Genomic DNA, 27,620 nt, shown 5'->3' on the forward strand with positions numbered 1-27,620 from the left:
GGTCTCGAGCAGGTGTCCAAATTCTGATGTGCGGATCATGCATTTCGCACTCTTCCTCAACCCGAGCTCAATTCCCCAAGCGATCGAGACGGCGGCGGTCGATGACTCCCATTTGACCACGTCTCCGCAACTTTAAAGTTTAAAGCGTGATCTTCATCAAATCGGGAGGGCCCCTTTGCAAGGATGAGTCAATGCTGGTCCACAAAATGCGATGGCATTGGAACATATAATTGGGACGAAAATTTGGTCTTACACTCGAGACGCTTTCCATGCCGCAGGGCTGCAGAATTATATCTTCGTCATAATAATGGGCTGTACGGCATAGCTCTGCCATCAACATTTTCCCCTCTGCCCTGAAGCCCTTTTCATGCCCTTCCATGCCCTTGTGAAGCCCTTGTGAAGCCCTTGTGAAGCCCATACATAACATGTGCCCTTGTGCGTCGAGCAAAAGTACCTCCAAGTACGAGTATCTCAATATACGTTCTCCAGCCCTAAGAGGTAAAGACTCAAAGTTGTACGGTGGTTCCTTTTCTTGGTTACGCGAATCTCACCATAGTTCCTCAAAATTCCGTATATTGGTTAGACCACCCACACGACCTTACCAGTTTTGAAGCAACAAATTCATGTTTCGTGCCATCTACTACCGAAAACTTTTGTTGGTCGAGAAGAGGCTGTGTTAATTAATTGAACCACAGTGCATGTCATCTCGTAGGACGGGCCAATCGCCTAATCAAATCTTCGACAACACAGTGCATCGTTACGATCCGTTCTTCCACACTCGCTGTAAGTTCCTCGTAAGGCTTTCCTTTCCCGTCTGGTGGTCTTCATACAATGAATTTATCAAGTGTGAACCCTTTTGCTCTCATTCATCTGTACTGCATGTACTTGTGTCTCAAAAAAACGGACAGTTTGAATATGCTGTGTCGATGACAATCCATGCGATCCAGTAATTCGGAATTGAATTGCTTGGACCGTTTGCAAGCTCATGAGCAGCGGGATTAAAAGTCCGCTTGTAAATGATCTTCATAGCATTGACATAGTACGGAGATTTTGTCATCTTCTCATCTTGGTGTAACGACAATTCGGGTTTTCAGGGGGGGCAAGGATATTGAACTAATTGTGGATTTGCTGTTTCGATTGTTCAATTGTTCAATTTTCAACGAACTACACTTTCTCAACTCGACTTCCCATTTCGAGAAGAGAGCTTCTCACGTTACGACCTCCAAGGTCAGAAAGTGTGATCACGTGGCTACACAGCATTGACCAAGGAGTTCTGCACTATTCCGCTCTTCTTGAAACATGAAACATTCAGATATCAGACTCTTGCATTGATATTCAAAGTATTGGCTGTCGTCATCTCCGCCACCTGAACATACTTGGGATCTCCTTGAGCCTCATCCACTTAAATGTCTCTGTAATTTGCCTTTGCAAACAGAATATCAGTCAAGTATGACCGTGTTTGTTTCTTCATCCGAAGTATGGGATTGAGGGAATCATACGTTTCTTTATTACCATGGAGTCATTCAAAGAATTCTTTGTGAATCTTACCTTTTTGTGACTGAAGATAAGTGTTTCTTTCTTTTCTATTACTCAAGGCTCTCTTTCTGCAGTCATTTCATTCTCTCTTTTGGAATAACAAAGAGGATCAACAATCACTCTCTCAAAGTTTCTTTCTTCCTTTGTTCAATCACAAAGATTCTACAGACAATCTTATTATTGAAGCCAATTGTTAATAAATTCGAGAACAACCCTTCTTACTGGACCTACATAAACCATCGCATCCTCGCAACCTTAATCTATCTCTCTTCTTGAAACCATACTCCAACTCCAACTCAAATCCCATATCTCAAACAGATTACCTCGATAAATCAATCATTATGTTGTTCAAGACAATCCAAATCACTCTTTTCTCGGCCCTCGCCATTGCGTCGCCTATTGCTTCGAATAACCTCATCCTTGGACGTGCCACTCAGGCCGAAACCATAGTTGGTGCAATCTCCGGCGCCTTAACCGACTGCAGTACCGCACCTTTCCCAGCTGAGTGCGCAACTCTCACTCAAGCAGCAAAGGGTATTGCTATAGCTTTCGGAAACAAAGAATTCACTGCTGCAGAAATGGGCGCCATGATCGCACTTATGTCGTTTGAAAGCGTGAATTTCCAATACAACATCAACCACAGCCCCGGTCGTCCAGGCCAAGGAACAAAAAACATGCAAATGGCGAAATACAATCTCCAATACGCGCAATCTATTCCCGCCCTCAAAGATCCTCTCGCAAAGATCACCACAGCTACCACCATCGATGGCTTGTCGGACGACAAGTTGAACGAGATCCGAGCTTTGGTTTTGGTTGACGAGTACACATGGGGAAGCACACCATGGTTTTTGAAGACATTCTGTGCTGATGCTCGAACAGCTCTCAAAACAGGTACCGTAGAAGGATGGCAAGCATATATGAAGTGCGTTGGAGTTGATCCCGCTGATCCTGCGCGATTGGCCTACTGGACTAAAGCCAAGGCCACGATGGCATTTTAAGGGGATAGCTCTTCCGCTGTGCGGAGATGCGAGACGATTCTTTGAATTCTTCATCTTTTTCTTTGTACATAATACATTTCTTTTTTCTACATGATACCATTTTTACACTTCTGTGTTTCGGGCAGACACACATATTTGGCTAGGTAGCTAGACATTACATAGTTAATCAAATATCACGCGTGATTTTACATGCAATTCTTTACTTTTATATGCTTTTCTTAGTTTTGAAACTTCAAGTACTTACTTCATACCGATTATGCCCAGTTCTGTAACACATACCCAAACTCTGATTTCAAATTGAATATTCATCATTCTCCCATCACACCACACCTCTTATTCACCATTGAAAGAATCATCATTCCAGATCTCATTTACATTTGACTTCTCAAACCCTCCCCCCCCCCCCCAACCATACTCACTCAATCTATTAATCATTAATTCGCAACCTTGGAAATACAAAGTGTATCTCAAACCTCAAACCTTACCTCATCCCACACAATCCCCTCCCCATCCACAAAACCACCGTTCTCTAAACTCCTATCTCCCATTTCCTACCTCCCATTTCCTATCTCCCATCTCCCATCTCCTACCTTCTATTTCATATCTCAATCTCAACCTTACCCCTCTCATCCACATATCCAATCTATCCACTATCCATCTCTATTTCCCAAACAATCAACACATCCCTCGCCCCCATCCCTCCTCAAATTCTTTCCCTCCCGTTTCTCACCCTCCTACTTCTCACCCTCCTAATTTACGAATTTTCAAAAATATTTAAATTCATTAATATCTTTCAATATCCCATCTTATTCTACTCTATCTCTCTAAACCCACTCAGAAACCTTATTCTAAGAGATTATAGATTATAATAAATTTATGAATAATAATAATCTTATATATTAATTTCATTTTCGAAAGCCGAAATAAAGTATATATGAGAAGTGAAAAAAGGGAGATATATAAAGATAAATATAAATAAAAGAAAGAAAATACTTTACTAGTATAATATTTTAAGTAGATACTTCGAATATCCTAAAGAACGAAGAATATATATTTTTACAAGATCGAGAATGTATATATATATATATATATACCTAGGTACTTAATAAACAATTACGAAAAAAAACTTGAGGTTTTATTTAACATAAAATATATAATAAAATGAATAAATAAATAAATAATATACAGATCTAATAATAATATATTATACTTTACAATTTCTCGATAATTCTCTCCTTACTCAAAAAGGAGAAGAGAAATAAGAGAGAAATAAATAAATAAATAGTATTAAATACTCTCTACTAATAAAATATACTATTTATTCTCGTATTTAGAATTCTTATCTATAGGTATACTTAAGTCTCTTCCCAACTTCAGTCTCTTCAATTTCATATTTTCTAATCTCTGAAATTCAAGATTATTACATATCTAGGTACATATCTATATACATATATATTATAACAATCCTAGCGATTAATCTATATAGCTCAAACGATGCTGATGTTTATTACGACGGGGTATATTCAGGCCTTTGAGTTTATAGTATATAGTTTTTATTTAATAATCAGATATATATCAGTATACTAATAGGAGTTGTATATATTTAGGTAGATAGGTAATCTTCATCAAGTATTAAATTACCGATACTACGAAGTCCAATTGCGATTACGCAACGCGGCCCTTGTGCGATTAATAGGTTATTCATTTGATTGAATTTTGTTAGGGGAAGCGATATTGGTGATATTATTAATATTGTCAGCAACGTTTCTTTAGTTTCGGACACAAACATGATGATGCGGTATCATTCTGTCTACCATTGAGTAAGATTTGGGTTAACAAAGCTGACGCTCCCGGGGCTGAGCAGTCTCAATAGCGATATGTACGCACAACCTGTGGATTCGCTGTCTCGGTAGTTTTCCGTAGCTGACAGGCGGGCGGTTAAGCTAGAGATGGATGATTGGTGCATATTGTTCGATAAATTGAGATATAAGCAGCTGTGTTATTGTGATTATATGTTACATCTTTAGGTATCTATATAGGCAGAACTTATATAGTTAAGTGGACAGTAACTCTAGATCTGTATTTTTATATCGAGTATTGAGTATTGATTATACCTAAACACGACATATCACCCCTCACAATGGACCCCCAAACCACAGCATCTACATCTACAAGTGAAATTCCGACGCCCACCCACAGTCGAGAGCACAAGCTCGTGCGCGAATTTCGCACCCATTGGAGCACCTCAACCGACGACAACGAACTGAGTCTCTTCAGTTTCCGACGCTTCCGGACGAGCCATCTCATCAACCTACGATTTCTGGAAGACGAGATTGCGAAAGTCGATCGCGAGATTTATCAGGCGGGGCTGCAGATGGGGATTGATGCGCAGAGAAAAGATCTCTTGGGGTTGCGGTCGGCGAGGAGAGATGCGGATGTCGCGCCTATTGAGGAGACGATTACGCAGGAGAACGTAAGGAAATTGAGACGCTTGTTGAGGGAATATGGTGAGTGGAATTCGAATTGGCGCGCGCTATTCTGTGCTATGCTATGGTGTCACATGGTATAATCGTAGTAATTTCTGGCACAATTTTTCCTAATATGGCAATCTTGCATGTACATTGTAGATGAAGCGATCCTCAACTTCAACAATATATCGCGCTTGCAAACGATCGCGCTTTCAGACTGCGGTAGGCTCTCCGCCATCCGAGACGATATCACTATAAAAGAAATGTACAAGACGCGACTCATGCGTGTGGATCTCGCGCCTGCGGATTCGGATCCCATACGCAGAGCGCTGCACCGATGTCTGCGCAAATTCTGGTACGCGAAGCGTGTAAATTTTCCTAATCTTGAGAGTTTGGAGAGAAGTCCCATGACTTCTGGCGTCTCCCAAAGATATCAGAATACGATTACGATTGCTGATATCATGGCGCGGTTTCTGTTTGCGTGTGTGGCGGGTGCGTCGCTGGTTTTCCCTTTGGTTATTTTGTCGTATCAGGAGAGGTTGCATACGAGGTTGTTGACGATTTCACTGTGTATTATTGTTTTTGCCATTGTAGTTTCTTTGGCGGCGCCTGCGTCGAATCAGGCTGTTATGGGTACGGCGGCGGCTTATGCTGCGGTTCTGTCGGTTTATGTGTCTACTTCGTAGATGTGTGCAAGTAGAAGTTTTGTCCCAGGAGTGTAGGGCTGGGAGTAATTAGTAGCATGTATAAGGCAGATACCGTTGAGTATTGTTATTTGACTCCTTTGAGGGTGTATCAAACTCGGAGTAGCTCCACACCAAACCTGTTTTGATATGTTCATTGATGGATGTTCTTCATTTCGTCTGAAATCTCATTCCTCCGGAACTTAGCTACTGATATTATTTATAGGTTTAATTATCCAAAGAATTCCAGGCTCTTCTTTGAATCTCTGTTGTTGCCCCAATGTACAGTTCCGAGGGATTGTTTCTAGCCAGTGCCCAAAATGCGTCTAAGCTAGCACAATTCAAGTGCTCAACCATAGGATACAATTCTGTCCACACCAATTGATCTATGATCTTGAAAGCACCATTATATCCTTCTATCAGATTGGAAGCAGGATCAAAGTCTGCCGAGACAACATTGAGAAAGCCACGGTTGCTGCTCCCTGGTGTAGAACTAAATGATAAGAAAGACGCAGAGTCGACAACGAGGAAAGTTTTCGTGGATAAATTAGCCGGAATACTTTTTGAAGCTACCATGTTTTGGAAGTGTCTGCAAGTTTGTCAGCTTCAGTCGCAAGTGTAAGGGAAGGCCATCATACTCTCTAGCATCTGCAAAGTCGTCCTCGAATATACTTTCATCGAGACCCTCTATCCAATGTAATGTCACTTTTTGCCTCACATTATCAACTCCCATCATACCTTCCCATGCACTATCTAACCCTACTTCCAGTCTAGCAAGAAAGTTTTTCCATTGTTTCTCGTTTTGACCCTTACTCATTTTGTAGATGACATATCCAAATTTATCAAAGCTACCCAATTCTCTTACCCAATCTTCCTCTTCTACTTTCGAAGGGTTCAATATTTGTGGCTGTGCTGTTTGGTGCGCGTCTGCTTTAACTAAAATGTCCCATACGGGTTGTAGAGCTTTCTGCTTTTGTCCAAATGAAGAATGATTATCATTTGTGGATCTCATCTCAGCGGTCTCTTTTATTTTTCGTTGATAGTCTATCAGAAAGTCATCTCTTCTAGCATTTTGGATACTCTCATATATTGCGTTATTTCTTTTCCACGAGTTTTCATCTTCACTCAGTAACCCAGTCACATTGCCTGGTTCATGTCGATATACGAACCCGACAGTATGCGGTACAACATGGAACTCGGTTTCGATATAGAGATCGAGTATACTGTTTAGAACACGATAGTGATGTTGAGAAATGAGGGGAGTCTCAGCTTCGCCAACAATAAATCTCGATTGATCGAAAAAATTGGAACGGGTCGCGTTGTAATGAGGGAGTAAGTTTGTGAATATAAAGCTGCGGGATTGGAAAGCCATGTTTTCGAAGAGATATGATTGGATGTATTCTTGCCACAGAGCCGGCAAATCGTAAACTGGTTTAGGTCTCCCATTTGAAACTTCCAGTGCGTCTAATACATCTTGAAGAATGTCAAACTCGAACCATATATGGTTATATATATCTCGTAGTCGACCTTGCACACGAGGAGTATGAAGATATTCAAATACGTCTACTATGAGCTGTATTTGAGAGAGAGCCACATCGATATTCTCTGGTTTAGAGAGGCCCATGGACTCCCACCGAGCAGGAGGAATTGGTGACATACCATGCCAAATCTAGAGAAAATTAGTCCACTGTGATTGTTCAAAATGTTCAGGTAGAAAAACTATATTAAAATGGAGGTGACTACTCTTTTCTTCATCATGTCCAAATTCCGTTCAATGCTCAGTGAATCTAGTGCAGCACGCAAAATATCGCTCATCCCAGATGCAGCCATCATGATTCTAGCCAAAGGCGGTGCAGTGGAGAGAGTTGCAGACACCCTCTCCGAGCCAAGTTGGGTTTTATAAGGTTCTGGCGCCCATTCAACGTAACTGGTCGACAAATATTTCACTACCTCCTCAGGCATGAGAGGTAGTACGGTTTTTCGGTTTCCGGGCATGATACCAGACTTGGCAGCGCTGAGAAAATCCGTAACCGTATGGATCTCAAAAGGCGAGATAACTGCAACATGGCCTGGGGGAGTTGGAGGCAAGGAAGGAAGAGCTAGATACAGAGATACAACGATTGTGAGGATCATTGTTAGGAAAACTTTGGAGCAACATCCGCATGTACACCATCCTTTCTTCGTTCTCATTGGAGGTGCTCCCGCTGCGAGCAGAGGCTCCAGAGGTGCAGGAGACATGTTGTGAGCTGGAGTTTTTTGCACAAGAGTGTATTTAGGGTAATCTCCTCAAGTTTTGGAATAAAATATCCTAGCATGGTGTTTGCGTACTGACACGTGACTTATTCACTGCCATCACATCGAAATCTACAAGTATACCTAGACCATTTGACATTGAGCTTGCAGAACGCGCTTCCTTGAGACAGCTCCTAATATAGTGACGATGAACAACACCATATCTGATAGACAATCCCACCCCGCAACTTGAGGCTGGAGAATTATGCCATGTCTCACCGCTGTTAAGGTTACACGACCACGCTCGAGCTACCTTGGTACCAAAACAGCTTCACCAAACACTTTTATAATCCAATTATTTCTGTTCAACTTCTTTTCAAAGATATGATTATACCTAGGTAATGATATGAATGATTAAAACCTGATATTGTACTTCACACTTTTGAATCGAGTTCCTTTGTTCGTAATTGATTCGTTAAAGTATCTTGATTGTTTGTGTGAGGTGGTCGAATTCGGTCTGTTTTTTCTCCTCCGAACAGCGAGCTGAGCTGAAACCTCAAGCTCTTGCACTGCGGGACTGCGTTTGCTGGTCCGGGAGCTGTCGATCTTCTAGACCAAACCTTAAGCCTAGTGGAACTTAAATATTACTTCATCTCTCATTCTTCACGTCATCCAGACACGTTGAGTTGATCGTAAAGATTAATACAACCATCAACTATCAATCACTTCCTCCAATCCATCAAACAAACTCTCATTTACGTACTAAACATCATCAAATCAGCAGCTCTAAATACTCCAAGATGCGCGGTCGTGTCCTCCTCACCATCTCTGCTTTCGGCCAAGGCGTTACACCCTTCATCGCAGATTGGAACCACACCCACATTTACAATCCCCGCTGGCCCCCTCATGCCAAATTCCACAATGGACAAACCATGTCTTTGGGCGCACTACTTGGTCTCGTTACCTTATACTATACCTGGCGCTTCCCACGTATCCCAACTCCGAAGTCCAAATCGAAGGTAGAGAAGAAACAGACGCCAGAATCATCAGAGTCAGTGTGGGTGCGAAAGATGACTCGGGATAGTATGATCACAGCTGCGATTGCGGGGAGTTTGTATTGGATCGCGGGGTTGTCTGCGATATTATATCCGGGAAGTAAGGCGATGGACCCAGAATTTGGGGATTCGGCTCCGCAGATGATCATCTTTCCGTTTTTTATGGGGATGGCTATTTTAGGAGCCTGGTTTGAAGTCAAGGATCTGGAAAAGGCGTAATGGTACAGAGATTATGCTAGGGAGGAGTGGTCAAGCGGCGAAAGAGAAGGAAACTCTTAAAATTGAGGAGAATGACGCCAACATCTTTGGAGTTGGAGTTAAAGGTTCTAAGCTGGTTTGGATATCGGAATGGGTGCAGTCATAACAACTTCAAGCGGGTTAGGATTTGGGGAAGGGGGGAAAGGACACGACAAATGATTTTCATGAGATATCAGCTACGAGGGAAAGAACGATGAAAATGATGGAATGCTTTAATGTATGTGAAATTAAATGAGTTTATATTCTCCAGGGCATTAATTCCCAAATCATGGAATTGCTGGTAAAATAACTTCTCCGTCTTTTGGCTGCACATTCAACTGACCATCTTCACGCCACGGTGCCTGATGTTTCTCAGCAAACTGCCTTATATCATCAAAATTCTTGCATTTGTGATCACGGTTGAAGTCCGGATATAAGTGAACACGATCTCCAGACTTTGCCCACAAGAAAGGATGTGCTCCTGTATCGGCTGAACACATTAAACTTTGGCGGACGGTGTCTAGACAGTGGTCTATTGTGGTTGTTAGTAATTGATTCCAGGCAATAGTGCTAATATGCATACTTATATGTGCTTTCAAGATATATTCTTCATTCTTGAATGGGCCTTCTCCGAGATTGTGGTAGTACTCAGAGTTGTAATAGAGCCCTTGTCGGAGAAGATTCTACGTATTGTCAGCTTCCGTGTCCGTTTATGATCTCCAGCTTTGCAAGCAAGTGCTATCTAGAATTGGAAGTCTTACCAGACAATGTAATTGATGCATCACCTCAACTATAGCAGGATAGCCAGGACCTCCATCTTTCTCATCTACTCGGAAATGATCAAGTGATATTCCGGCTTTGGGAGCATCTTCTGGTGGGATAATTATTGCCTTATCTATTCATGTGTGTCAGCATCAGAATTTGTCTTGTTTGGAGGATGAGACTGTCAACATACATTTTGTTCCAAGATTGTACCAAGCTTCATCAACTTCTGGGCTAGGTTCTTCTCTGTATATAGTGTTGGTGAACAGTGAGCCATTGAATCTAACAGTTTCGTATTCAATGTCAATGTTATCGAGGATGGGACCTGTTAGAGTCAGTTCATTCGTCTTTTTTTTCCAAAGATAAAGTTTTGGTAACTAACTCCAAGTTTGACTTGTATGCTTAGCACATACTTGGTCCAGATTTCTGGGGACTCGATGTGTGGTGAGATATGTTGCAGTATTTGTGAGCAGTGTAACGACAACTATACATGAAATCCAGAAACAAGTCTGCGTTTTTGAGCATTTCGTGGCTCTAGGGTTGTCTAAAGTTGATCTATGAGATTTCTCAGTCGCCGTGTATTCATTTTCCAAATCAGTAAGAAATGGTACACTTGACTCATCCGAATGTCCCATGATTTCCCTTGATTAAACTCAAAAATTGAAGCGTGAGTTTGAATGTAGGTAGTACTACTTCTCTGTCTTGTTAAACTGGGAAGTTGTTGAAGATTTCGCAAACAGCCATTTGAAGAACCGAATACCGAAAGTCCCTCACCAACCCCCACCCGTCTTGCCCCTCAACGATTCCAAGAAATATCACTATCTACCTTCCAATTCTAGCATGATAAGCCCGTAGTTAGCAACCAGGTCTCCGACCGACCCATCGTAAGCACTAAAATGATCTGATCTTCAAGTACTTCCAGAACGTCGCTCTTGATAAGAACACGAAAGATCGACATACTCATATTCTGTACCAATAGGTTCCGAATGAAGCAAGATACGTTGATTTACACGCACAAGCTTTCAGTGGCTTTGGATCGTGCATGCATATTGTGGGTTGAAGGATCGCCAAGGCTGATGCCTCCTTCCCCTTTTAGTTAAGACAGAAGCGAGCCCCGCATGACACCTCAACTCGTGGCATTTGCGGATATAATGTGGGTCTAACTATAGGTATTAACGGCTCCTCGGGTATACTCAAGTTTTACGATAAGTAACTATATACGATATACGAAAGCGATATCTCACCATTGAAGATTTTCTGCAAGGCGACAAATCATTGGTCTAGTGACAGGGTTACAAGATAATTCAGGAATGGACAAGGGTGCATCAAGGTTGTTCAGTTACATTATATTCTTCATTTAGACATAAATTCATCAAAGACGATCCTCCAAGCCCCGCCTTCTATGGCAAAAACACACCCCCGGCTTCTTTTCTCGGAGCCAAGATTATTCTATTGCACAGCATAGAACCAGTTGGTCGCCGCTTCTTCTGGCTCGGCATCCTTCTTCTGAACAGCGTAGAAAATGTTGGAAGCCTCTTCTGGCACAGCATCCCGCTTTTGTACAGCATAAAACCAGTTGGTCGCCGCTTCTTCTGGCTCGGCATCCTTCTTCTGAACAGCATAAAAAATGTTGGAAGCCTCTTCTGGCACAGCATCCCGCTTTTGTACAGCATAAAACCAGTTGGTTGCAGCTTCTTCTGGCTCAGCATCTTTCTTCTGAACAGCATAGAAAATGTTGGAAGCTTCCTCTGGTATGGCATCTCGTTTCTGAACGGCATAGAAGAAATTTGTAGCTTCTTCTGGTGCAGCATCCTTCTTCTGAACAGCATAGAAAATGTTGGAAGCTTCTTCGGGCACAGCATCCTTCTTCTGGACAGCATAGAAATAGTTGGTAGCTTCTTCTGCTGGTGCTGCATCCCGTTTCGCCTCTACGGCTGATTCGATACCATGTGCTTCTCTTGTATCTGCCATCGATGTTAATACGAATTATCTATCAATAGAGTTAAAGTGAACTACATACCAACTGGAGTAGGGAGAGCAATTGCTACACCGAGCAAGCTCAAAGCTGTTAATGCATATGTGACCTTCATGATGACGGGATGTTTTGGTGATGCTTGAGTGAAAGACGAAGTGAGAGTAATACGTGTAGAAGGCCTGAATTCCTCTTATTCAAGAGGAATCGGAAACCATATATAACACTATCTTCAACACAGTATTACCTAAGGATATCTGAAGCACTTTTGACCTCCTTCCTAATCCGTGGAAGTGGGATATTTTCTAGGGTGTAGTTGCAGGTGCATATTCAAAGGATTCAATTCCCAGATACAGTTTGTCAACATAACGCTTGTGCATCATGCAGGGGAAAGATTTCTGCACGAATAATTGTCAGTGACTATATCCGCACGAACCTCCCAATGAAGTTTGAGAGTCTAGCATTGGCTGCATTATCTTCCCTTTTCGGCTGGTCATCACTATCTTTCTGTAGCAGTTGACGTCAGATTACCAAGAACATTTCGGGAAACACGGAAGAATCGCACTCTCCTGTTCACACAACTTTGTCTCATCATTTTTTCTACCTCGAAGATCTCTGGAAAATATACATCTTCTGGTCGTGGAAAAGCCGAAGGAGCAAACAACTACCATGGAATCTAAACATGTGCGATATGATCAGCTCCCATTTGAAGAAGGTTCCAGTCCATCGGAGACAAGAAAAACCACCTCAACTACCAGAAGACTAATTCAAGGTCTTTTGTGTGCAGCTGTCCTAACATCAATCATCATCGGTACCTTCTGGATATGGTCTCAAAAACACCCCAATCTACCTCAATACATCGATTGCGGCTCCTCAGTCGAAGAAGCGCTCTCCAAAAACTGTGTCATGGAACCCATGATCTACGGCTGGATACCACGTGAATGTTACTTCTCCGATCTCAGTTCTCAATATTCTCCCTTTGAAGACAGAGAGTGGTATACAGACGACACCTACACCGTGCAAGTACCCCCTGCAGACCTATGGGCGGGAAAGAACAAACACGTTTTTACGCACAAGTATCACTCGACGCATTGTTTTTTTCTCTGGAGGAAATTGGCACTGGGGATTGCGAGGAGAGCAGATTATTTGGACGACAAGAGTTTGGATTTGGAACATTCGGATCATTGTTCGGAGGTTTTGGATCATTATGGAGGGGAAACTAATAATTCGACGAATGATGTTGTGATGGGATTTCATAGGTGTGAGAGATTGGCTTGGGTGTAGGAATGACGTGAAAAGAGACTTTGGGGAGAAAAAGGAGATCTTGCGATGTTGTTGCAGGATGAAAGCTTGAGACTTTTGATTGGATTATTTACATCCGCATTGAATTCAGGGTGAATGAAAAATTGATATTTATTCCTTTGGAGATGAAGTTAAAGTTCTCTAAAAATAGAGTGCTCATGATTCAACAGTATTGTCTTTCCAACAAATTACCATGCACTAGCAGTTCATCACAAACGCTAGAAGAGAGAGAGAGAAGTGGGAGATCGGTACATTGCGCGCATATGGAATTCGCGTGCTCAATTAGCTCTGAAGTTATCTAACTTCTGCACCCCCAACAACACATTCCTTCTCCAAAACCGATTGAGTAACACTATCACGTGAGATATCAACCTCATCCTTAGGAATTGATGACCGGCGTTGACATAGCTGCTCTCAACTCCTCAGGATCCGGAAAATATCCCGATCTAACCAACAAGTCAAATTTCTCTCTATCTTCCAAATGGCCACAAGCCTCCAAAAAGTCCTCCGGAATATATTTCCTAATCAACTCCGCCATATTATCACCTCTAGCACAACGAACATATGCACAAAAATCCAATGTTCCAGGCCACAGATCCATTCCGGGAGGATAGTAACCAGCGAATTCCCAATCTATCAAAGCTTTAGGTTGGAGAGTTTCCGTGTCTATAAGAAGATTATGGGCTGCTAGATCTCCATGTTGGAATACGTATTCGGGAGTTGCGAGCGGGAGAGTCTTCCACGGTTCTTTTCTTCCTTTCCATGGTTCTTGCGTATCGATGGGTAACCAAGCAGGAGGCATAACGAAACCGTCAATACCTCTTGTGTGGGATTTCATAGTTGAAAGTTGTGGCAATACAGTATTTTCTACAAAGTTTATGGCGTTGGAATATGCTCTACGCACACAAGTATCGCAAGAAGATTCTTCTGTATGTTTTTTGTCAGCTGTTACTAGGCAGCCTAACTCATGCAATTTGTTGAGACCAATGCCGCTGATGAGTTCCGTCACAAGGTATCGTGTACCGTCTGAATTAATGCCATAATCGAGAAGACGCGGAACGGGAATTGTTGTTTGCTGTGAAACCAATTTCAAAGCGTTGACTTCGTTGGTGATGCGGTCGTGATTGAACAATCTCTTGCATTCAATTGGATGATCTTTTAAGTCCATATAGACCCAAGGAAACCGTGATGTTTTCCTGAACATGGTGGGTGTGAAATCATATCTAACATTCCAGGTTTCTAGCCGGCGAACGACGTCTGCATCGTTAAAGATTGGGAACTCTGGGGGTTGTGACTGCTCGTTGATATGGGGTGTCGACTTCATGCTATCAGTTGAATTGCTCATTTTTGCTAATGTAAGTTAAATTCAATTTTCTGATCAGCAATGCTACTACTTAGTAGATCAGAGTGTGTAAAGATCAGAGATTATATATGAAGGAAACCAGCTAGAAGAATAGGTATGTACTCAGAAAGGGGTGTCAGTACGGCAGCGCAATAGTTACCACCAGCCGTATCAAACGCTGCCCAGCACATCTTAATACATGATGAACTGTACAAGAGAAAGTTAGCAACTCCCAAGAGACCTACGATATAATTGATCATACTCTGTTATGCATTGCTATGACAGAATATTCTGATCAAACTATCAGGGTCAAGCAGCCGAGAGTCCCCGTAACCATATTTCTGCTACTTGTCCATTCCAGCAGTATATGTACGGCAAAATTGCGTTGATTACCCAGTCTAGGAAGTTTGAAGGGTATTGTATGAAAAATCATATGCAAACTCAGATCGGCTAAACCTTTCGTAATGATGCAAAATAATCAAATCAAACTCAAAATCCCAAAGCTTTTCGAAGAAGAGAATCCAAAATCTAGTCAACATGTACACTTGCGTTGACAGACATGATAATTCGACAACCCTGACTATTTCTCTCGCCTATATTGACGATTTCATGCCACTTCACAGACTAAACTCAAAGTGACAACAGATGCTCTCGCGATCAAAGTAAATCAACACTGCAATCAATGCATTTGTTCCATTCCTGTAATGTACTCCCGAAATCCCAAAAACAAACAGGTATCAACGCCCCAAACACCTCATTCATAAGCACATTTAAAGCCCGGATATCCAGCAATAACTAACAAACACTTTATCTAACACACATGCAAAATTTCCTCGCCTCTTCCGTTCTCCTTTCCATGAAATCTCAAGCCCATTACATGCCCAAAAGACCAGCGACCAGCACCGCCCCCCCAAACGTGATCCATCCCACAGTCGTAACATCCGCCGCACTTGAGCCCGTAGCCGACGCCGACGCCGCAGTACCCGTTGCACTACTAGCTCCCGCTGAGCTACTTGTCCCAGAACCCGATTCTGCTTTCAATGGAGCGAGCGTGCCTCCCACAATGCCTTTTGGGTTTGTTGTGGCATCACTATCTAGTGCTTTTGCTGCGAGTGAGAATTTTGCTAGGGTTTTTTTGTTGTCGGTTCTGAGTCGTGTTAGTGTGAGATAATGTATATTTGGTATTTAGATGGTGAAGAAGGGATAGGAAAGAGGAATAACACTTACGTATTCACATTAACAGCTCCTACCATTCCACCCTCACAATGTCCGGGATATCCACAGTAGAACCAGATCGGTTTCGTGTCATTTACAAGCACGCTAAAGACGGAGGCGTTGGCTTCGGTGCCAGTGGTAGCGATTGGGCCAGAGAAGAAACCTGAGCCCTTACAGGGCGATGCAAATGCTGCTTGGGCAACCGAATGCGTCTTGGCATAGAAATGGAACTCAAGAGTTGTGTTTACGTCAGCCTTGGTTTCGTTGGGAGAAAAGGTAAGTTGGCCGCCGGCGCCAACGAGAATAGTGTGGGTTGGGTCGGAAGGAGAAGTGCTTGTGGTGCTGGATGGAGTCACCACACTGGATGCAGAACTGGCATCTGCGGCTCCGTATGCAGCATAGGTGAAGGGGAGAGCTCCGAGGAGAAAAGTAATTTTGCTGAATTGCATGGTGAATTATTATTAACTATTCGCGATATGGAAACAAAAGATTATCTATTGATTGTATGATCAAAAGAAGACGACAAAAAAAACAACTCTTGGGTTTGGATTTAATATAAAGCAGATCAAAATTGGAATGAGGGATGCGATTTAAACAACGGTAGCTATCGGTTTATATAACAATCATTCAACGCCTCTTTTTTTCGAATTTGCGAGAGACATGTTAAAAAAAGACGGTTCGCCATCCCATCATGGTATCATGGTATCCCAAGACTAGCATTCAATTGACATCCGAAACTAGCACGTCAACTTAGCCGCTCCATTCTGGTCCCGAAAGTACGACCCCAAGTTTCGGCTCTTTGTCACCAATCGAATTCGAAATATATTCAGCCTGCATATGCACCCCCGATAAAACAGAAAAAAGCAACACCCCCAGCCCTAGGGTTGACAGAACGTCATCTGATAAGCTCGGTTACTTTCATCCGACCCAGTTATCCAATCATATCAGGAGTTTAATGTAATCTAGCCCCAAGTAATGTTTGAGCCCCTGCATGGAGATCTATTCTAATCCCCTGCGCCAATTTCAAACGGAAATGGTTCAAGGTGGTTAATTTTAATGCGAGTCTGACAGTAGGTAGCAAGCTATTGCCGAGAGAAGTCCCTGACACCAAACTGTAGATGTGTGTAGGTGGCGCGGATATTGGAACGTGATCTGAGGAAGGCGCAGCAAATTGTGCCAGTTCAATGTTTGTTTTAATGTGTGCAGTGCTACGCTGTATCTCCATGCGATAGGGTGCCCTGAACGACGAACTTTTGAGCGCGGGAAAAAATTCGATAGGTTAATAAATTTATATGTTTTGGTGTAGGTGTCAGTATGCCTTCAAAGACTTCACCAGGTGTTTGCAATCAGATGAAATGTCAATATCGGTCTGATCTGTGTTGCCATCCCGTTTCGGGGCCGAAGTTTTTTGCAACTTGTGGATATTTTGCTTCTCTGGGCGTAAGCTGTTCGGCGGTTATACAGAAATTGACTTGGTGGTGTGACAGAACTTCTTGATACTCCAAGACTACTCAACTTGTTTGATAATGTAACAACTTTCCCATAAGACATGTTTGATTTCAGGGGTGAGATTAAATATGAAACATGGTTAAGTAACCATTCGATAAGCATCGAACATGTGTCGCCATGCTCTGTTAATCTTGTACCCTGATCGTCTCAGGATCCATAATGTTGGGTGTTTTCATCCCATGTTAAAGGGGGAGTCATCGAAGCAGTATTTCGACGATCCTATGTTTGTCTTGTGTCTGTAATATTTCCAGCGGAACATCCAGTACATGATTCCAGTCGGGGCCCAGCATATTAGTGATAGCGCGAATATCACGATCTGCTAAGCCCTCGAGCCACCAAAGTCCAGAAACGAGTTTAATAAAGGACATATAGTACGCGCAGATAACCAGTGCTCTAGGCTGCTTGCTCTTTACTAAAGCTGTAAATTCGTTGGGCGTGAAAGATGGCCACGAGATTATACGAATGAACAAAGGTTCGCTAAGTTCATCTTGACGAAGACTTGCATAAAGGTTGCCTAGAGCATCCAAAGTTCCGCAATATACCTGCAGGTTCTCAAAATCTTGATCGTCAGGATCCATATGTAGCATATGCAACAGGGCAGATGGGACCAACGGAGTAGCGAGCAGATCATTCAAATTTCGGACGAACAGCGGACCAACAGATGTAGTGTTGCTTACACCTCCATCTGGGGTTTTCATCGAAACGATAATACGCAATCCGCTATATAAACCCATCCAGCTTGCTACCGTGAGCTCATCGTTATCACCCCGGTCTCCCGAGGCAAGCACTACAAGAAGTAATGCCATTACAAGAACTGCTTCGTAATTCTTCGAGTCCTTGGTAACGGTCGCTAATGCAGCGCGATAATCACGAAATGCCTTTCCACGATAAAGAGCTGTTTGCCGTTTATGTTCTTCGTTTTGTGGAAGTAGATGCTGATTGTGGAGAGATGCTAGCCCCAACATCCCATTCAATAAAAATGAGTTGTCAAAGGCAAGAGATGGAACAATCACTTTCATTACATGGCATGCTCCGGGTCCGAGAGCCACGATTGGTCCCGTATATGTAGAATAATGATGCACCATACGTAGATCCATCACGGAAAGTACTCCGGTGGCTGTAGGCAATGGCGGGAATGGTGCATTTCTGAGGTCCCAGGAGAGCTCGACTGATTGAACAGGCCGATCATGAGTACTAGATTGTACCAAAGAGGTAGTTTGGTTGTGTCCCGTTGGAACAGTAGCATCATTCACTTTGGCGACCTTTTGTATGTACTGACAAGAAAGCTTTCTGATCTCACAAAACGAACATTTTGGTTTAGCTTCATCACACTTGGTTGATAATCAGTGAGCATAAACCGTAAATTGGGTAAATTTTGGATATACCTTGATCTTTTTTGTCTTGCAGGTTTGGCATCCGGCCCTCGACTTCTTATGGGGCCTTTTTGTTGTAAAAACAGCCGCCATCTCGATTTTGCGTTTAGGGAGTTCTTCAAAACTCGAAGTGTCCAGGAGTAGATGCTTAGTTCGAGAATATTGACATCTAGCTAATCGATGTTTATTAGAGTAAGACACAAAAAGGTCGAATCATAGTAATTAAGGTTGCATTCACTTGACAGCTAGCAGATAGTGTGAAATCCGCTACTGTGACAGCGACTTGGAGTAAATTATAAGGTAGTTTGGTGCTCAACAACCAGGGGAAATTCGGAGGCTAGTCGAATTCTAATTTGATATTGGAATGTTAACTCGGCAAGTTTATTGAACAAGACCTTTATCGACTTTCAGAGGAGGCAGCCACTGCACTTGTCGTTCTCTCGAGGTTCTGTAGAAGTTTTCCTCTAAACACGTGCAAATTTGTGAGCACTGGGTATTGATTCAAGAAATAGTGAATTGATACAACAACATACAACATAAAAACCCAGAACACAGAACACAGAAAGTATTGGATGGATGTGGAAAAGTATGGAAAAGGGAAAAGGGAAAAAAGTGGAATAAAAGGCTTGGAAGTTTATCATCACATTTTGGAGCCTTCTTGCTTTGGGGACCCTCGGATCCTTGAAGGCTTGGAACTATTTCAGGAATTGGTACTGGGCAGAATGTTCGGGTAAAAGTCGGTAATATGTCAACTCCCGTCTTAGCCTTGGAGCCTACAGCCTTGCAAGAGGTGCTAGCCGACCCACTCACGTGTTGACGCGCCTTGGTATCCATGCCGTCTACTCAAGTACGGACCTTGTGCTAATAATAAGTGCTTTCATTTCAGCCTTGCGGTAATTCTCTAGCTACCTACCTATAGATTGTTGTCCGCAAGAAGCAAGATAATAACAGAATGGTCGCTCTGTTTACCTTACCAAATGAATTGGTCCTTTTTTCATTAGCATCTCAATTTCCGTGTAGAGAACAGCAGATTCGCTCTCTAACCACTTTACTCTCTGTAAGTCTATCCTTCCTTTGCTTCACAGCTGTACATCCGAATGTCAACTTACCAGTTTCTCAAGATACAAGCGGCTCCAAGCAGAAACATTGTACTTCATGGGCTTGAAGCAACTGGCAAGTCTACAATAACGAAAGCTGTCCTTGAAGCACTATCGACCCATTCCCCGGCAAACAATAGCTCTCCCGAAGAGCATTTCAACAATGAATTACAATATGCCATAATCAAAAGCGCAGAATGCATATCTGGAAGGCATTTGTTGGAACAAACTATAGGAGCTGTCGCGAATGCGGTAGAATGGAAGGAAAACATACCGAGATGTGAGAATCTCGCACAATTAGTAGTGGAGGTAGGAAAATTGCTCGAAGGTTGGACCGCAACAAATGAGGCACAAGCTGCAAAACAAAGATTCGTTCTTGTTTTTGATGGCGTTGATAGACAGAGAGAAGCTCCTCCTACTATGCTGCCAGCATTGGCCCGAATGGGTGAGATTGTACGTTTGATCCCAACCTCAATCAATGCAGTCTATATTCTAACAACCGTAGATACCCAATCTTACCACGATTTTCATCACTACAATACCTCGACCTAGCTTTTTCCACCTCCCTGGAATTCCTCATATTCAATTCCCATCATACACTAAACCAGAGCTTGTGACGATTCTCTCGCGAACTTGCAAACCCTCTCCTAGACTTCCCGACGGTTCCAAAGAAACGTCTTCTATTTGGGAAAGGTTCCTTCCCACAACTTATGACTCCCTTTCTAAATACTCAGGACGAGACCTTGTTTCGTTTCGCGAGATCTGCCTTCAACTATGGCCTACCTTTATCCAACCAATAATCAATGGGACATATACGTCGAACGAATTCTCTCGCCTTCTCATCGCAAATCGTGCACTTCTCCAAAATGATACACTTCTCACACCATCTGTTCTTGCTCCTATTACGTCTATTTCCGTTGCCAAAAATGGAACTTCTAACACAAGCACCGCTCAGCTTCGAGCCCAAAACAACATCACAACCCATCTCCCGTATCACACTCGTCTTCTACTCATCGCTTCCTATCTTGCTTCTCACAACCCCCCTCGCACAGATCAACATCATTTCCTCCAACAAACTGCAACCAAGCGTAAAAAGCGCGGTGGTGGTACGGCTCTCACCGCTTCCACCTCTCGACCCGGCGTCTCTAAATCACGCAAGATTCCTCGCAAACTACTTGGGCCCCAGGCATTTCTGCTGGAAAGAATGATCGCTATCTACCATGTGTTACTCGAAGATGCCGATGGTCGAGGACGCTATTCGGCTACAAGTGGGAATTTAAAAAGGAAAACCAAAGGACTAGGCGCTGGAGAAGCGGACATACAAATGGCTGTTGCGACACTAGCTAGCTTACGCTTGATCGCTAAAATGGGGAGTGCAAATGCGGCAGATACTTTGGATGGAGGAAGTAGATGGAGAGTTGCGGTGGGATGGGAGGTAGTCAGGGGGATTGCCAGGAGCGTAGGAGTTGAGGCAGAGGACTATCTGGCAGAATAAATGCCGACTTGGATTTTGAAATAAGAAGTCAACTAAAAGAGCGCCATCATACGCATTTGAAAAAGTCCCACGAAAACCTCAATATGTAGGCAACCGAGACGATATTTCATACTGGACCTTGAAGAAAGTAGGTACGGCACTAATGTCAATCACCCGCTTGGAAAACCTCGTCAAAGACAGCGGCCTTTCGTGCACATTCACCTACATTCCTTTGTCTATGGTGATATCTCTGCCATCGCCGCCTACCTCATGAAGACCCCCAAGATAAATATCTCAAGGTTTCGCTTTTACTTATCATTGAGAGATATTTGGCAACTTGGGGGAGAGCGAAAGGTTACGATTGGGATGAGTCAATATGGAAATTTAGGCTGTATGGATAGATGACCATAGCTACAGCCGCCCAACACAGGACCTCAAACCAGAGATCTGATAAGTTGAATGCAACACATCAAGCAAAGAGACTTCAGATTGTGAAGAAGCTTGGTGTTTTACCTAGGATAGATACTTGAGGGAAAATGTAGACTGTGTCAATATGATACGTACTATGTAATATAATAGAATTTAAACTACCAGATCATACAAATTCCATGATTTGCTCTCTGCTGAAACAGGGTCCAAAGCTATTTGTTCGTATAACAGATGATCACAATATTTCTACCAAAGTAATACACAAGAAAGCTATAGGTACCTATGAAGCTATCCAGAATTCATCACATAGCTTGAAAATCATGGACAAAGTCTTTAAAGTAAAATCCACACAACACAAAACTAACACGTCAAAATTAATGATTCATTTCCATTTTCTCTTTTTATTCGTATACAAATACACGCAGTGCAGTACTACCACTCTTATCCAGTGACTAGTCATGTTTCCTTGGTATCAGAAAGAAAGAAAGACAGTAAAGCTTGAAACATCCTCAATAAGAGCCCTGTTTTGTTCAACTTCCATAGTCGCAAAAATCAACGCCCAGACGCTCCTCCTAGACATATTCCACCATTCTATGACAGATGGACTTGTAAGAAAAGAAAAACTACCAAGCTTCTCCGATTGAAGTCTTTTTGCTTGGTAGTTTTCAATAGTGCATGCCTTGCCATGCCATTCCCGTACTCCCATGTGAAGCCAAGCCAAGCCGACAAAAACGACCAAATGATGAAACTCATCGATCCAACTCAATTGAACGCCAATCATCAATATCAGTACCGCCATCAATTCCAATCAAAATGCTTTTCCACCAACTCCCTCACCGGCCAAAATCCTCAAATGAGTCTCACTTAACTCGCTTTTCAAGCCCATGCTTGCACTTTCTCGACTCAATCTATCCCAATGCTTCAATCCCTTCCTGAGTTTTTCTTGTTTCTGTTGAACTTCCTCTCTTAGAATATCCGCTTCCTCTTCCTTCTTCTTGAGACGAGCTGCGAGATCTGTGGGGATACCCGAAGCTGCTGGATCAATTCTTCCCCCAGGTATGATGGGCGGAATGCCTACCATTGCTGGGTGAATACGAGGACCCGATGATGGACCTGAAATAGAACCGCGGCTATGATATATACTGGAGGAATGTTGAAGAGAGGGGCGAGACGAAACTGAAGTGCCTGCGCGGGGACCTGTGGGTATACCGGAAGGGCCTGTTGGTGCAGCAGGTGGAGTTTCTCTTGCTGGAGAAGGAGAGACACTTGGTGGAGGACGGGGTGGTGGCAGATTCGTTCTTGAGTTTAAATCTGTGCTGGGTCGAGCTGGTGGTGCTGCTCCCCACGATGAGGTATCTGGACGACTGTGGCGCTCGGTGCTAAATGATGGCCGACCACCTCTCAATGAAGCGGAAGGGCCACGAGGTGGAGCGTAACCACGTGGGCCAGATGGAGGAGCGATGTGACCATTACCCTCTGAAGTACTATTAGATCTCGAATTATAGTTTGAAGAAGGACCAGATGGAATAGGCGCAGCGAAGTTGCGACCGCCACTAGGCCCGGTTGGGGCTCTAAAAGTTGCCGCTGGTCCTCTAGGAGGCGATCTTGGAGCTGTGGGACGAATTGGTGAGCGATCTTTCGAGGCAGATCTCTCCTGTTTTACTTGTCTGTATGCCAATCCTGAAGGTGATCGATCTCTGACAGGTACTGGAGAACGTATTGCTTCACGAGTCGCTGCTTGCGTTAAAGCTTGTCTGCTAGGGTGAACGGGCGGAGATGATCGACGAGAATTGGTGCCAGAACTTCTACCTGATGATCGTTCCGAATCACGAAGTGCTGGTGAAGGAGATCGACGCCTGATCGGGGATGGTGATCTTCGGCGTATAGGTGGTGAAGGTGAACGACGTCGCCATGTTTGCGAACTTGGACCGAGAGGAGTGCGAACATCTCTGGGGTCGCGACTGCGGGAGCGACGCCAGGAACCACCTCTTGGGCCTGGAGGCGGCGACCTTCGAGCAAGGGGAGATCTAGTTCTGATGGGGGATCTAGGTCGAAGAGGTGTGCGATTACGATCGAAAGGTGACCTTGAACGGCGTCTGAAGATTGTTAGGTTTGAACAATTTAAAATTGACGTAATGTGGACGATAATAGACTTTACCTTTCATCTCTTCTTGGTGACCTTAGTCGATCTCTGCGGTCATCATCTCGTCTAGGAGAAAATCTTCTTGGAGTTCTGGCTCTTATAGGAGTTCGACCTCCTCGAAGTGGAGATCGGGGTCTGCCACGCCAAGTCATATCTCGAGGTGGTGATCGGTCTCTTGCGCGATATGGTGGTGTCCTTGACCTACGCCTTGGAGAACGATCTCGTGCGCTAGGGTGATAACTGTCGCTGGACAAAGGTGGAGTTCGTCGATCTCTACGAGGTGACCTATCTCTGTCGCGATCGGATCTGAAAGTGTCGGCTCGTGGTGGTGAGCGTCGGTTATGATTAGGTCTATAAGATTCACCCGCTCCCAACCTTGTGACTTCGCCATCACCTCGGATATCCAATCTGCGATTTTTGTTCGTTAGCACTTCCTTTCTATTATTCGAAAAAGATCCCGCATTCCTCGGCCTTAGAGCAGCCTCGAAGTCCCAATTAGCCCTAATCGTGATGTTCTCAATATGCGACAAGTCGATTTCCTCTTCAGTTTTAACCGGTGTGTATGTTGCATCGTTGGGAATTTCAATTTTGACCATTGATTGATTATAGCTTGAACCAACATTTTTCTCGTTGCTGTCCTTGAGAGATTTTATATCACTAGTCTGCGAGCCCCCTCCGTTACTCAAGCTTCCATGGGTCTCAAAACGAGGACGAAGCTGGGCCTCATACCAAGCCAAATGACGAGTACGAGCCGCTCGATCACGCATAGCCCCAACTACAGCCTCAGACGATATGAGATATTTTCCTGTTCGCGCGTGACTGATGAAATAATCTTCTCGTAATGGCTTCTCCTTAGAGCATTTCTTGCTTTCTGGAAAGCCTCGACCGTTGAAGTGCTTTCTACAGGCGCAAATGTGGAAATCGCCAGCGCCGTGCGACCATGAACAATATTCGCGGGTTCTTTGAGCAAAGTAGTTGTGTGCGAATTGTATACTACTATTTATCCAATTCCATATAGCTTCTGGGTATTCTTCCGGGTCGTCTTCTGCGTCCATTCAAACAACGGTAGCTTTTGACCGATCTGCAAATAACGTATGCTGCGTGTTTGCTCTTGGAGGTTATGGATTTTGTATTGATATTGCAAGTTCCTTTAATGTTTACGGTGATCCGGCAATGATATATGCTTTCAATGTCGATATGCCATGTTGCTATCCGGATACTATATACATGTGAATAAAGTAAATAAGAACTAACCTTCTGTCTCGTCCTCTGTCCATCTTGAGCTCCTTGTTAAATGTCCCGTGAATATCCGTTCGAACTTTCCTCAGATGAGTTAAATATGCTTCAAATTTTGGTACTATATCGTCTCAAATCGTTGTTGCGTCATGTAAATAGTTGAACATTAAATGGCGTAGAGTGAATTAAGATGTGATGAATTATGTCGCAGTTTCCAAAGCTCCAAAAACAATTTCCAAGCTGTTGAAAACACTAGCGGCCGCTTTATCCCGAGCACGTTTATTTCACGTGCAGATGAGAGGATTGAGCAAGATATTGACTTCTTGCAGTCTTGTGTCGAGATCTGTTATACAATTGAATGCCAGGAACAATAAGTACAAAGAGTATCAATCGTAAAATCTATTTCACACACATTTCCATTGCCTTCCAGTATTCTGATATTACATACAAAAAGCACCAGTAGTGCCTTTGCCAACCTCCATTCAACGCCGCATTACATCTTTTCCATCTTAAAATCTGTATGACCTTTCCCTCTTCTCGCCTCGTTTTTCTTCATCTCTCTTTTGCTTCTTCCTGCTCTCTTGAGCAATCATATCACTTAAATCTTCATCATATTGCCAAGCTCCTCGTTCCTCTTTCTTCTGGGCCTCGAACCTTCGTTTTACTTCTTCCTTGCTTATACCATCCTCATTTTGCAAAGAATCTGGATCCAACGCAACATCTACATCTCCTGGCTTCTTCCTCTTTTTGGTATCTTCTTGTCCTAATACTGGTAAATGTGCATTTTGACCAGCGCGTACATCATAAGCTCTTTCACCGCCAAAGAAGCCTTCAGCGCGGATCTGGCGTTCAGGAATGACAGTATAAGCAGATCTTGGGTGTGTGGACTCTTCGGTCTCGGTTCCCCTCTTTTGCTTACGAAGATCAAAGTCTCCACCAACACTCATCTCACCAGGGTATTCCGAAGGTACAGTTGATGCCATACCACCTGGTGTTTCTGTACCACTGGGCGTTTGCAAACCACCAACGTCCTCCTCATCACCTTCCTCTTCTTCCTCATCGCTCTCTTCTTCTTCTTCAGACTCCTCTTCAGGTGCTTGTAATTCACCCCACAGTGTTCTCTCAATAGGTTCACCTGCTTGGTTGTTAACTTGTGGTTGAAGGACACCAAAGATATCTCCTCCATAAAGGGGTCGATTGAACTCATCAACGGGGGGTTTTCCATAACCACCAGGATGAAATCCCCATGCGCCACCTGGTGGAGGTGGTGCATTTAGCCCGGGAATCTTAAGTGAAGGATATGAAGGCGGTGGGCCGAAACGTTGTTGGTTGATCAACCATGGAGGCGGAGCTCCAGGCGGAATATTTAATGCGTCTTTGAGGTCGTCGCTCAACTCTCCAGGTCGCAAATGTCGTAGATTCGTCTCGTACTCCTTTCCCTCGTAGTAAACCTCGCCATAACGTGTTAGTTCCGGCTTTGTTTGAAACCGGAAGAAAGCTTCATACAACTTTTGATAATCAATATCCAATTTTCCCATCTTTGGCTGCACTCTTTCCCTTTGCTTCTGTTTTAAACTAGCTCCATCCTGTTTTTCCAACACAGCGTCACGCATTTCGGCGATACCAGTCTCCTGAATGAACTTCGGAAGAGAAAATGGAGCCTTCTCAACACCACGTTTCGATGATAAATACTCGCGCTTAAGGGACCAATGATTCGGCACTGGAACGACATTTCGGTATGATTTGATGTGGACAAGTAATCGAGGATCCGAAGCTGAGGTATCTGTCCAATCTACAAGCTCTGGCTTCCTTACAAGAGCCTTCAGTTCTGCAACAGAAAGCTTGTCTCTCTCCTTCCTCTTCTTTTTAGATAACTTGGGCTCTTTATCTGCTTCTTCGTCCTCGTCTGGAATTTCGTCATCACCATCGAAGAATACTTCACCTTTGTCGCCATTGTCTACATCTTTCGCAGCCTGGTCTTCTTCAGCAGTAGCACCAAATCTTTCCATAATATCCTTGAACATGGCGAAATTTGGATCATCTTCAGAAATGTTAAAGGCTGCAGCATCTGCCTCCAAAGGATCTTCATCGTTTTTGGCTTGCTCTTCGTCGTTCTTGATCGGTTTCTCGGTGGTTTCGGCAGGCTCAACTGTCTCGACTTTTGGTTCTGAATCTTTTGGAACATCTGCTTCTGGTGTTGGGGTCACCTAGAAAAATTGTTAATGAATGTAATTTCGATGATTTATTTAGACCAACCTGTGCTGCTTTCTTCTGCTCCTTCTTCTTTGCGCGCCGCATTTGATTTTTGGTCATTTTCGGCGCCATCTTTGCGACCTGGGGGGCCACAAGCCCAATTGACAAGATTGTGACTTAAATTCGTAAAAAGGTCTCTTCTTTGAGCTTCGTATCAATATATCTGGTATTTGGATTTTATGTAATAGCTCTGCGATTAAATAATTTGTCGACGGGAGATAAAACAAGAGCTCGTCGCGATGCTCGATGTAGGTATTATCGAAGAGAGTCAATATCAAATCGCGATTATTTTAGCGTCGGTAAA

The 27,620-nt window shown here is 43.4% G+C and overlaps 14 protein-coding genes across 14 annotated transcripts; 5 read left to right on the top strand and 9 right to left on the bottom strand.

Moving 5' to 3' along the window:
* Positions 1 to 1,877: 1,877 nt before the first annotated feature.
* Positions 1,878 to 2,534, top strand: EAE98_007454 (uncharacterized protein; the record flags this gene model as incomplete). The annotated part of the gene is made up of 1 exon (XM_038955077.1): positions 1,878 to 2,534. One exon carries the CDS (start codon positions 1,878 to 1,880, stop codon positions 2,532 to 2,534), a length of 657 nt encoding a protein of 218 aa, XP_038808727.1.
* Positions 2,535 to 4,548: 2,014 nt separating this feature from the next.
* On the top strand, positions 4,549 to 5,909 carry EAE98_007455 (uncharacterized protein). Its single transcript, XM_038955078.1, has 2 exons — positions 4,549 to 5,041; positions 5,162 to 5,909. The coding sequence occupies exons 1-2, from the start codon at positions 4,675 to 4,677 to the stop codon at positions 5,686 to 5,688; spliced, it is 894 nt and encodes a 297-aa protein (XP_038808728.1). The 5' UTR covers positions 4,549 to 4,674; the 3' UTR covers positions 5,689 to 5,909.
* EAE98_007456 (uncharacterized protein) lies at positions 5,910 to 7,923 on the bottom strand (the record flags this gene model as incomplete). Its single annotated transcript, XM_038955079.1, has 3 exons — positions 5,910 to 6,274; positions 6,324 to 7,354; positions 7,429 to 7,923. 3 exons carry the CDS (start codon positions 7,921 to 7,923, stop codon positions 5,914 to 5,916), a joined length of 1,887 nt encoding a protein of 628 aa, XP_038808729.1. The 3' UTR covers positions 5,910 to 5,913.
* Positions 7,924 to 8,717: 794 nt separating this feature from the next.
* Positions 8,718 to 9,191, top strand: EAE98_007457 (uncharacterized protein; the record flags this gene model as incomplete). Its single annotated transcript, XM_038955080.1, has 1 exon — positions 8,718 to 9,191. The coding sequence occupies one exon, from the start codon at positions 8,718 to 8,720 to the stop codon at positions 9,189 to 9,191; it is 474 nt and encodes a 157-aa protein (XP_038808730.1).
* A 305-nt stretch (positions 9,192 to 9,496) lies between these two features.
* EAE98_007458 (uncharacterized protein) lies at positions 9,497 to 10,606 on the bottom strand (the record flags this gene model as incomplete). The annotated part of the gene is made up of 5 exons (XM_038955081.1): positions 9,497 to 9,741; positions 9,793 to 9,892; positions 9,971 to 10,104; positions 10,165 to 10,296; positions 10,354 to 10,606. The coding sequence occupies 5 exons, from the start codon at positions 10,604 to 10,606 to the stop codon at positions 9,497 to 9,499; spliced, it is 864 nt and encodes a 287-aa protein (XP_038808731.1).
* Positions 10,607 to 11,420: 814 nt separating this feature from the next.
* Positions 11,421 to 12,061, bottom strand: EAE98_007459 (uncharacterized protein; the record flags this gene model as incomplete). The annotated part of the gene is made up of 2 exons (XM_038955082.1): positions 11,421 to 11,935; positions 11,992 to 12,061. The coding sequence occupies 2 exons, from the start codon at positions 12,059 to 12,061 to the stop codon at positions 11,421 to 11,423; spliced, it is 585 nt and encodes a 194-aa protein (XP_038808732.1).
* Positions 12,062 to 12,612: 551 nt separating this feature from the next.
* Positions 12,613 to 13,227, top strand: EAE98_007460 (uncharacterized protein; the record flags this gene model as incomplete). Its single annotated transcript, XM_038955083.1, has 1 exon — positions 12,613 to 13,227. One exon carries the CDS (start codon positions 12,613 to 12,615, stop codon positions 13,225 to 13,227), a length of 615 nt encoding a protein of 204 aa, XP_038808733.1.
* A 397-nt stretch (positions 13,228 to 13,624) lies between these two features.
* EAE98_007461 (uncharacterized protein) lies at positions 13,625 to 14,590 on the bottom strand (the record flags this gene model as incomplete). Its single annotated transcript, XM_038955084.1, has 1 exon — positions 13,625 to 14,590. One exon carries the CDS (start codon positions 14,588 to 14,590, stop codon positions 13,625 to 13,627), a length of 966 nt encoding a protein of 321 aa, XP_038808734.1.
* Positions 14,591 to 15,165: 575 nt separating this feature from the next.
* EAE98_007462 (uncharacterized protein) lies at positions 15,166 to 16,251 on the bottom strand (the record flags this gene model as incomplete). Its single annotated transcript, XM_038955085.1, has 2 exons — positions 15,166 to 15,734; positions 15,815 to 16,251. The coding sequence occupies 2 exons, from the start codon at positions 16,249 to 16,251 to the stop codon at positions 15,461 to 15,463; spliced, it is 711 nt and encodes a 236-aa protein (XP_038808735.1). The 3' UTR covers positions 15,166 to 15,460.
* Positions 16,252 to 17,131: 880 nt separating this feature from the next.
* EAE98_007463 (uncharacterized protein) lies at positions 17,132 to 17,353 on the bottom strand (the record flags this gene model as incomplete). Its single annotated transcript, XM_038955086.1, has 1 exon — positions 17,132 to 17,353. One exon carries the CDS (start codon positions 17,351 to 17,353, stop codon positions 17,132 to 17,134), a length of 222 nt encoding a protein of 73 aa, XP_038808736.1.
* A 152-nt stretch (positions 17,354 to 17,505) lies between these two features.
* On the bottom strand, positions 17,506 to 18,777 carry EAE98_007464 (uncharacterized protein; the record flags this gene model as incomplete). Its single annotated transcript, XM_038955087.1, has 2 exons — positions 17,506 to 18,642; positions 18,697 to 18,777. The coding sequence occupies 2 exons, from the start codon at positions 18,775 to 18,777 to the stop codon at positions 17,506 to 17,508; spliced, it is 1,218 nt and encodes a 405-aa protein (XP_038808737.1).
* Positions 18,778 to 19,636: 859 nt separating this feature from the next.
* Positions 19,637 to 21,276, top strand: EAE98_007465 (uncharacterized protein; the record flags this gene model as incomplete). Its single annotated transcript, XM_038955088.1, has 3 exons — positions 19,637 to 19,741; positions 19,806 to 20,234; positions 20,287 to 21,276. 3 exons carry the CDS (start codon positions 19,637 to 19,639, stop codon positions 21,274 to 21,276), a joined length of 1,524 nt encoding a protein of 507 aa, XP_038808738.1.
* A 1,216-nt stretch (positions 21,277 to 22,492) lies between these two features.
* EAE98_007466 (uncharacterized protein) lies at positions 22,493 to 24,882 on the bottom strand (the record flags this gene model as incomplete). The annotated part of the gene is made up of 2 exons (XM_038955089.1): positions 22,493 to 23,780; positions 23,843 to 24,882. The coding sequence occupies 2 exons, from the start codon at positions 24,880 to 24,882 to the stop codon at positions 22,493 to 22,495; spliced, it is 2,328 nt and encodes a 775-aa protein (XP_038808739.1).
* Positions 24,883 to 25,572: 690 nt separating this feature from the next.
* Positions 25,573 to 27,388, bottom strand: EAE98_007467 (uncharacterized protein; the record flags this gene model as incomplete). The annotated part of the gene is made up of 2 exons (XM_038955090.1): positions 25,573 to 27,270; positions 27,320 to 27,388. The coding sequence occupies 2 exons, from the start codon at positions 27,386 to 27,388 to the stop codon at positions 25,573 to 25,575; spliced, it is 1,767 nt and encodes a 588-aa protein (XP_038808740.1).
* Positions 27,389 to 27,620: the final 232 nt, after the last annotated feature.

The sequence above is a fragment of the Botrytis deweyae genome (genome assembly GCF_014898535.1).
Source record: "Botrytis deweyae strain B1 chromosome Unknown BDEW_017, whole genome shotgun sequence".
Lineage (NCBI taxonomy): Eukaryota > Fungi > Ascomycota > Leotiomycetes > Helotiales > Sclerotiniaceae > Botrytis > Botrytis deweyae.